General features: G+C 42.7%; 1 protein-coding gene across 1 annotated transcript; it reads left to right on the plus strand.

Moving 5' to 3' along the window:
- Nucleotides 1–331: 331 nt before the first annotated feature.
- Nucleotides 332–6,956, plus strand: LOC311316752 (uncharacterized protein; the record flags this gene model as incomplete). The annotated part of the gene is made up of 15 exons (XM_084447682.1): nt 332–426; nt 515–693; nt 926–1,148; nt 1,656–1,831; nt 2,076–2,325; nt 2,528–2,667; nt 3,020–3,281; nt 3,835–3,953; nt 4,141–4,369; nt 4,736–4,845; nt 5,132–5,381; nt 5,466–5,602; nt 5,841–6,084; nt 6,537–6,633; nt 6,690–6,956. The coding sequence occupies 15 exons, from the start codon at nt 332–334 to the stop codon at nt 6,954–6,956; spliced, it is 2,778 nt and encodes a 925-aa protein (XP_084303808.1).
- Between the last annotated feature and the right edge of the window lie 3,594 nt (nt 6,957–10,550).

Below are 10,550 nucleotides of genomic sequence, written 5' to 3' on the forward strand. Positions count from 1 at the left end.
GGATAAGTAGCCCCACTAGAAGAAGACTTAAGAGTGAACTAGTGACCTTCCAGAGATCCTTTTCAAATCTTTCGAGTCACAGTTCTCAGTTAGGTATGCCCTTGAACATTACAGGTATTTTGCGACATAATGTAAGTCCTACATTCTGGTAACCCTTTTTCCCCCTCAAGATCCTCAGGAGGTTGCTTATCCAGTAACAACTGATGCCAAAGTCCCTTGGTCGGATGAAGAGACTCTCAACCTGTTGGACATCTGGGGAAAAGACACAGTACAGAAGGTTTTGAAAGGCTGCGTCAAAAACCGTCACATATTCACATTAATTTCCCAAAAGATGTCTGAAAGAGGCTTTGTGAGAACGGTGGAGCAGTGTCAGACCAGGATAAAACGACTCAAAAAGTGTTTCCGTCAGTGTCTCCAGCACAATAAGTGAGTATGGAAATGTACACTAAGCAGGTTCAACGCTGGGTTGTTACATTACTGGATTGTTGCTACATTATTTCTTTGTATTCACCAGCACAAGTGGGAACCCCAGATTAGAGTGCAAGTTTTATGAGCAGCTAGAGAGAATACTCGCGAATGCTACGCCCGCGGCTGCCTTGGAGGTCACTTACGATGTGGAAGACGTAGAGAGAGACCAGCCACAAGATAACGAGGAGTGGCCGTTTCTGGGACACACTGGACTAGAGACCCTCGGTATGGTATCTTTAAAAAAACTAAAAAAACATCAACTTAAATAAAACATTTTTTATTTGGTTTGTCTTCCTTTTGGTTTACGGTAAATTATTTTGCTGTATGCACAACCTTTTATTTTTAAGTGCGTTATCATAAGACGAGCATGCGGTGTACAGTAGATAGTTTTTTGTCTGATATGACATCAGCTGTTTTGACATAGCTGCTTTTGTGTTTGTTTCTCTGTGCACTGAAGGCACCAGAAGTGTTCCATGGACAGACTTGGAGACTCTCACCCTCATTGATATCTGGGGCGAGGACAGGATGCAGCGGGAGTTGAAGGGCATGCACAGAAACGGACACATTTTCGCTGTGATATCCGACAAGATGGCTGCCCAGGGTTTCATCCGGACGGCGGAGCAGTGCCAAACAAGGGTGAAAAGGCTGAAAGCAAGTTTCCGGCAGTGTTACGAAAACAAGTAAGCATTTTAGAGAGAACGTTCAATTTCCTAACATCCACGCAGTGCACTGAACAAAGATGTATTCAGTGCCCTTTTCCTAATGATGTTATGCTAGCAACCTTAGCTACAGTGCCAAACACGGTGTTGAGTTCATGGTTTAGTTCTTTTGAGGCCAGTGACTTTTGGTTTAGTGGCACAACTCTCTTCACGTGTGCGAGGGGTGCATGTTCTAAGCACAACGTTCTGAACTTGCAGAATGTGTATGGTGTTGCCATTAATAGTTTTTTGTTCAATTTCGTCATATTCAACGGTAAGGTGAGCACAAAATAAATTCAAACATTTTACAATAAAAAAACATACCTTTTTTTTAGTTTTTTTTTTTAGAAATGGGATACTTTTGGGAGATCTTCTCCTCCGACCCCCTGCAGTACCTCCACAGATCCCCAGGGGGCAGTTGCCAGACCACTGCTTTAGGCAAATACATTTAACTTCTGAATCTACTTTTATTCTTTTTTTCTAACCTAGCATGAAAGGAGCAGAGCATGTCGAATGCAAGTTCTACGATCAGCTGGAGAGAATCCTAGTGAATGAGTTCCCAACGGACTCGTCGGCAGCAGAAAATAGCCTGGACATGGATGGGGAATCCGGACAGGGAGACCACCCAGACGATGACTTCTCTATCCAGCCTTACCCGGAGATCGGTGAGCTCACATTATCTCAAAACATAACATGCAATGGAGTGTCCACAACTTGTGATCCTGTTGCAGATGAATACTAGGTAGATATACAGTATACTCCTTTGTATTATTCACACACTTGATAAAGATGAACAAAAGAGATCATAGAAAATAATCCATTTATGCCCCCCCCCCCCCCCCCAAAAAAAAAGCCACACACTCCTCCCATCCTAACACACTTCCTGCCGTTGCCCCTCCCCCTCTCCAGACCCGGCCCTGCGCGCGCTGGAAGAGAGAAAGAAGGTCCCTTGGGGGGACGGAGAGACGCTCATTCTTTTAGAGCTCTGGGGCGATGAGAAAGTCCAGCTGGACCTGAAGCGCTGCCCGCACAACGGACACATCTACTCTGGGATCGCGGACCAGCTGACCTCCCGCGGATACTACAGAACCGCAGAGCAGTGTCACACCAGAATCAAGCGCTTGAAAGCCAGCTATAGGCAGTGTCAGGAAAGCATCAGGTAAATGTGTTATTGGTTATGCTAGTAATTTTCCTGATGCATAACCTATTTGAGATGTGTCCAATTCTCAGAGGGATGCAGGATCCGGATGTAAAGTATTATTGAAATAATGTTTACCAATATGATGGCTTAGTTTTACCGCCACCATATCAAAGTACATGGTCTTATGCCTGCCTTTCTCTGTGTCTTATCCCTACTGTAGCTCATCTGGGTCCGAGAAAGTTGATTTTAAGTTCTATGATCTTTTGGAACAAATACTTGAAGGGCAGCCTTCAACTTTTAGCACAACAGAATCTTTTGAGATGGCAGATGACTCCAATAACAACTCTATGAATGATACAGGTAAACATTGCTGTGACTTTCTAATTCAAAATGTTGAAATTACACCATAGTGTATATTTTTTCTGATTTAATTTTATTTCATCTGATTCACAGTAATATGTGATTTTTCCCATGCCAAATTAGCTTTTCATTATAAAACCATTAACTTAAATTAGTTGAATGGCACTATTTGATTTAACTTCTTATTTAATGATTTAATGGTGAGGCCAGTTAGCATTTAGACTATCTGTTTTGGAAGCGGAAACACAAGAAGACCTTATGAATGAAGCATGAGGAGAGACTTGAATGAATGAAAAGCATCACAGTTGTTTATTTGATGTTATTTGCGCCATTTATTTATATTTACATTTAGACTTTGAGGAAGATGACAGCAACTCAGCACATGTGAAGGCCTCACAGAGCTCCTGGTCCGACGCCGAGACCCTCGCTCTTCTGGACATCTGGGGGGAGCGGGAGGTGCTGACAATCCTGAGGGGCTTCGTTCACAACGGACACGTGTTTAACGACATATCAGAGAAGATGCACAACCTCGGTCACACCAAAAGCGCAGAGCAGTGTCGCTGCAAGGTCAAGTCACTGAGGAAGGACTTCCGCCAATGCTACGACAGGAAGAAGTAAGGATGACATTTTCAAATACCCTTGTTGTATTTTGGGGTTGTTCATGGTAGATATTGCTAACTTCCTATGAAGCTGCATTCATGGACTTTATTCACATTGTCAAAACTAATTAAAACCACCTGATAACATATTCACTGAGCCATAGCGTCCTAATAGCGTCCTACTTCAATGACCTCTACCTGTCGCCTGTCTGTTGTTATTCCAGCGTGTCTGCCAGTGTTGTCAATAGCCAGCACGTGCTTTTGCTCCGCCCCCCGAGCCTTATATGGCCATTCGTCTGTACACAATTTGTGCGAGTCCCTTACTGCCATCTAGTGGTACAATAAAATCAATGAATGCAGCTTTAGCTGTGTTTAGCCCTTCTTACACACAGATCACACTATATGGCCGTATTGGAGACCCATCATTATGACACCTGTGCTTGTTTACACTGAACCAGAGAAAGCCGGCAAGTCAAAAATGCTGGATCCGTTTTATCACCATTTATGAGATGACTATTTATGAGATGACTATTTATGAGATGACTATTTTTCCTTGTCTAATTCTCAGGAGTGGAAGAAACAAAGTAGAGTGTAAGTTCTACAGTCAGCTGGAGGGAATCCTGTTGCAGGATGCTGCCTCCATCGATGTATATGACGAAAGAGACGAGCAAGCAGATCAGGACACGGGTAAATCATCTGCAGTCCTTTATTTAACATTGACTACAAGCAGAATAGTGGAATTTGAACAATCCATTTCCCATGTAAGGAGTTGGAATGTAAGGATTCACATTGTCAACTAAAATGATCAAGCTGTTCATTGAAACATGACAGAACAGCTATTTGGAATTTTTCTATCTTTCTTTTTCTGGAGCAGGTGATGGTAGTTTGTTGTGTTCTCCCTGGTCGGAGCCAGAGACGCTCGCCATTATCCAGCTTTGGGGGTGCGGAGAACCAGACCTTAAAGGCTGCTTCCTCAGTAGCCAAACCTTTGCAAACATATCGGACAAGATGGCCACCTTAGGCTACTTCAAAACAGCCGAGCAGTGCCACGCCAGAATGGAATGGCTGCGGAGGACATACAGCCAGTGTCACAGTAGTCTGAGGTAAATGCGCAGCGCAGGGCATTACTGGAGGGGGAACAGCATATCATATTGAGGGACACAGTTGCACCGCGCACCGCAAGAGGCAGTTTGGGATTTTTCCACTTGCCTACAGCCAATAACATTTGCCTATAATAGCCTTTGTCAGAAAGCGCCAGCGTGTTCGGGACTTGTCCTGTGGGAAATGTTAAGGCTTGACAGGATCCATCAGTGATAAAACTAACAGCCTAGACAAAGTCTTGTTTTCTTGTTTTCTTTTCTCTTCCATGAATGTTGATGTACTTTGCGTTAGCCTCTCCATTCCTTTGATGTTAGTTGAGATGGAGGAAGGAGAGTATGAGGGCTTCATTCACTTGGATCTTCTCACAGAAACGGAGAGGAGCCTCCAGACTTCAGCTACTACAGCGCGTTGGGGGCGGTGCTGGGAGACCAAGCAGACAACATGGATGATCCCGTCGCTGAAGAAGAGCAGGACATGCGTACGTTGCGTCGTCGTTTCACTTAACCGTGAATTATCTGTGGAGAAATGACATTGAAAGTATTGATGTTTCTACCTTGGACTATGTAGACACCACGACTATTAACACACCACGACTATTAACCACGACTATTAACACACCATGACTATTAACACACCACGACTATTAACCACGACTATTAACACACCACGACTATTAACCACGACTATTAACACACCACGACTATTAACACACCACGACTATTAACACCTCACAGACATTTCTTGACGTGTTATTTCCTTTTCAGAGGACCAGACCTCGAGCAGCCACGTCCTGAGCGAGTCCAGCAGGAAGATGCCGTGGTCTGACCGGGAGACCAGGGCCCTGCTGGACATCTGGGGGGAGAACAGTGTCCAGATCAAGCTGAGGGGCTGCTTAAAGAACCGACACGTGTTCGAGGGCATCTCCCAGAGGATGGCGGCCCGGGGATTCATAAGGACAGCGGAGCAGTGCCACACCCGCGTGAAACGCCTCAAGGCCGGCTACCTCCATGAAAAGTGAGTGAAGGAAGGGATGACCTTTGTGACGTTGGCAAACCATGCGAGGTGAATGTAACGTTTAATGACCTTTTTCCCCCTCAGGCAGGAATTTAAGTTCTATGAGCAAATGGAGGAGATTTTCTCGAGGGAGATCAATGATGAGAACTTGGCCACAGATTTGTTTGAAGTGGAGGGGCCTGCTGTCTGGGAGGCTACTCCTGAATCTGACGAAAACAACGGTAGAGCAATGGATATCATCACTCACATTTACATCTACACAATGAAATATCACACTAAAATGATATTCAAAAGTATTATTACCATAGTATATACATTAGAATGTGGCTAAAGTTGTCTGCTAAATGAATACAGTTATGAGCTTCATTGTGTTGCTCTTTTACAGTGTTTAGTTTTAAGTAAGAAGCGCACCTATGACATACGGTAGTTTCATAGTTCTTTGGTTGTCTTCTCCTTCAGCAAGCCAGAGGATAACTGACGGGTCAAAGTTTCCCTGGAGCGACGGGGAGACCCAAGTCCTCCTCAATCTCTGGGGGAGCGAGGATATACAGGAGAATCTGAGGGGCTGCACAAAGAACAAGCACATTTTCACCCAGATCTCTCAAGCCATGTGCGGACTGGGCTACACCAGGACAGCCGAACAGTGCCTGTCCAGAGTCAAGCGGCTGAAGGCCACTTTCCGTCAGTGCTGCGACAGCAAAAGGTAGGATTCAAAGATTCAAGGATCTGTATGTGTCACATGGATCTTTATGTGTCACATGGATCTGTATGTGTCACATGGATCTTTATGTGTCACATGGATCTTTATGTGTCACATGGATCTTTATGTGTCACATGGATCTTTTATGTGTCACATTGATCTTTATGTGTCACATGGATCTTTGTGTCACATGGATCTTTGTGTGTCACATGGATCTTTATGTGTCAAATGGATCTTTGTGTCACATGGATCTTTGTGTCACATGGATCTTTATGTGTCACATGGATCTTTATGTGTCACATGGATCTTTGTGTCACATGGATCTTTATGTGTATGTATAATGAAAAGCTTACAATGAAATGTAAACAATAGACCTTGATGTGTGTTGATTTGATGGCATAGAGAGGATGTTTTACCAGGTATGGTATGTTGTTGTTGTCGTTTCGTCTCTGCAGAAGTGGAGAAAAAGTAGAGTGGAAGTTCTACAATCAGTTTCAGCAAATATTCAGAATTAAAGATATCGCTCCCGACACCGCAGCCGAGGAAGAACCGGCGAGACACAGGACACACTGACGTACCACAGGAACCAGACCACCACTGAGACACAGGACACACTGACGTACCACAGGAACCAGACCACCACTGAGACACAGGACACACTGACGTACCACAGGAACCAGACCACCACTGTGACACAGGACACACTGACGTACCACAGGAACCAGACCACCACTGAAGTACAGGAAACACTGATGTACTACAGGAACCAGACCACCACTGAGACACAGGACACACTGACGTACCACAGGAACCAGACCACCACTGAGACACAGGACACACTAACGTACCACAGGAACCAGGGGCCTCATTTATAAAACCTTGCTCAGGATTCGCGTCCTAAGGGTTGCGGACATCCGCAAGTTCCAAAAGGTAGGCACAACGATTTTCCGATTCATAATGAAGTGCGCACGCACATCACACGCCGGTTCCCCATTATAAATCTCAATCAACTCTAAAATTGGCGCACGTGAGCGCGCGTTTTGTCCCACCCTCTTAACGCCCATAAATGCCTTTAAATGGCCAGTCAAACGCCTACAATTCACAGAAATCGATACAGCCCAAATCTAACATGACAGCAAACGTGGCAGCAAAAAAGCGGAGTGGCTCGACGATACAGGGATGAAATGTAGAGGCTCTTTTTTTAGACGATGCTGGATGTCATGAAAACAGGACAGCTGATGACATAACATCCATAACATCTAAGACAATAACAGCACTCTTATCTGCCCGACTGAGGCACCGAACACGGGGTCAGTTTAGTCTATCTCATTCTTCAAATATGCATGGTGATTTCTAAATAGCCAAAATAGCTTATAATAATGGGCGCCCTATGAATATGGATTCCCGAGTCAAACAATGAGGCAATGAAACACCACCAACAAACACAGCTTATTTCAGTGTAACACAGCTTACAGTGCGTCATATTATCCTTATAATATATTAGCCTACACATTGCCTGAGTAAATATGTCATCTATGCGGAAGGCTAGGCTGCATGTTGGCACAGTCACTCACCCCGCAGTGAGAGGGCCTTCTTTAGAGTGATTGTTGACAGGTTCACAGCCGTGTAAATGAAGGTGTTCACAAGTCATTCACAACAGTATTTGAATTATAGTGATTGCTTTGAGCACATAGCCTACACTGTCCACATGATTATTTATGAGATTAAATAAATAAAGGAATCATTTATGAGAATAAATAAATACAATAATTATTTATGAGAATAAATAAATGTATAAATTGTTTAGCAATGACAGATCCAGTTGATTATGATTCTCAGTTGGACTGTGAAACATATTTGAGGGGTTATTTTGCAATATTGGATATATTTATTGTTCACAATCGTGTCAATTTCAAAGCGTTTCTCGGGTTTCACCTTTCTGCCATTAGGATCGCAGTTTCTCATTTTGTCAGAAATGTGCGTACGCATGGGTCAGAGTGTGCTTGGAGGTGGGCACATTCTCCACCATTCTCCCATCAAGTTTGTGTTTTATAAATCCCGAAGTTTGCTCAGGAGTGGCGTACGCATTCTTTTGTGAGAACGCAAGCTTTATAAATGAGGCCCCAGAACACCACTGAAGCACTGGACACACTGATGTACTACAGGAACCAGAACACCACTGAAGTACAGGAAACACTGATGTACTACAGGAACCAGAACACCACTGAAGTACAGGAAACACTGATGTACTACAGGAACCAGAACACCACTGAAGCACTGGACACACTGATATACTACAGGAACCAGAACACCACTGAAGACATCTGGGATAGCGATAACGTCAGGAGAGAATCTGTGGGAGGTATTTTAACCAGAGACACATTTAATATTTAAAGGGGTGAGATGAGGCATTGGCATCCAGGGGAGAACCAGCTAGTGTATTTAGTTTTAGTGAAGTGGCAGAGCCACTGTCTTTGTTATAACGTCCACCAGTCTGACCCTGCTTGTCTCAGCCCTACTCATGGCTCATCCTGTTTCTTTCCACTGGTGACGCCATACTGGAAATTGTGAAAAATCTATTTGAATATTTGTATGAAGTTTCACAAATGTATGGATCTACATGATTGTTGTTTCTGGAGTACTAAAACTGTATTGTAGCCTACTTAAGGCTTTATTTAAAGAATTTGACAACTTTGTAGTAGACAATATTTTGCATGATGGTTTCCTTCAACTTGAGCTTGCTGTTGTGCAAATAAATTCAGTTTGTTGTCATTACACTGAATGCAATGTGTTTTTTTTTTCCATGGGTTGTGGAAAATATGTACACTGTATTCTCTTAAAAAGAACACACAAAAAAAGAAATAAATCAATTTGTGTCATGTCTGAATTGTTTTTGGCCTTTGACCAGTTTCTGTCATGAAATCATTTAAAGATTGAAGCCTTTTTGTTTTTGTAATAACTACCTTTAAACACTAGAGGGAGACAAAGACGAAAACGTGTCTCAATGCCATACAGTCTCTAGTACAAGCAATTCTGAATTGCTTGTACTACATACCTGTGAATGTTCATAAAAATAAATTTGGTCTGAAAAAAAAACGCCATACATACCCCTTAAGTTTTTTTTCAGGTGGAAATAATTAAATTGTTCACTGCTCGGCCTAGGAATGGACTAGACACCCCTGGGTGGCAGATCTCTGATCAGAATTGCCTGTACTACATACCTGTGAATGTTCATGAAGATTGTAGATAAAAATAAATTTGGTCTGAAAAAAAAACGCCATACATACCCCTTATGTTTTTTTTCAGGTGGAAATAATTAAATTGTTCACTGCTCAGCCTAGGAATGGACTAGATACCCCTGGGTGGCAGATCTCTGATCAGAATTGCTTGTACTACATACCTGTGAATGTTCATGAAGATTGTAGATAAAAATAAATTTGGTCTGGAAAAAAAAACCGCCATACATACCCCTTAGGTTTTTTTTCAGGTGGAAATAATTAAATTGTTCACTGCTCGGCCTAGGAATGGACTAGACACCCCTGGGTGGCAGATCTCTGATCAGAATTGCTTGTACTACATACCTGTGAATGTTCATGAAGATTGTAGATAAAAATAAATTTGGTCTGAAAAAAAAAACGCCATACATACCCCTTATGTTTTTTTTCAGGTGGAAATAATTAAATTGTTCACTGCTCGGCCTAGGAATGGACTAGACACCCCTGGGTGGCAGATCTCTGATCAGAATTGCTTGTACTACATACCTGTGAATATTCATGAACATTGTAGATAAAAATTAATTTGGTCTGAAAAAAAAACGCCATACATACCCCTTAGGTTTTTTTTCAGGTGGAAATAATTAAATTGTTCACTGCTCGGCCTAGGAATGGACTAGACACCCCTGGGTGGCAGATCTCTGATCAGAATTGCTTGAACTACATACCTGTGAATGTTCATGAACATTGTAGATAAAAATAAATTTGGTCTGAAAAAAAAACACCATACATACCCCTTATGTTTTTTTTCAGGTGGAAATAATTAAATTGTTCACTGCTCGGCCTAGGAATGGACTAGACACCCCTGGGTGGCAGATCTCTGATCAGAATTGCTTGTACTACATACCTGTGAATGTTCATGAAGATTGTAGACAAAAATAAATTTGGTCTGAAAAAAAAACGCCATACATACCCCTTATGTTTTTTTTCAGGTGGAAATAATTAAATTGTTCACTGCTCGGCCTAGGAATGGACTAGACACCCCTGGGTGGCAGATCTCTCATCAGAATTGCTTGTACTACATACCTGTGAATGTTCATGAAGATTGTAGACAAAAATAAATTTGGTCTGAAAAAAAAACGCCATACATACCCCTTATGTTTTTTTTCAGGTGGAAATAATTAAATTGTTCACTGCTCGGCCTAAGAATGGACTAGACACCCCTGGGTGGCAGATCTCTGATCAGAATTGCTTGTA

The sequence above is a fragment of the Borostomias antarcticus genome (genome assembly GCF_949987555.1).
Source record: "Borostomias antarcticus genome assembly, chromosome: 13".
In the NCBI taxonomy this organism is placed as follows: Eukaryota; Metazoa; Chordata; class Actinopteri; order Stomiiformes; family Stomiidae; genus Borostomias; species Borostomias antarcticus.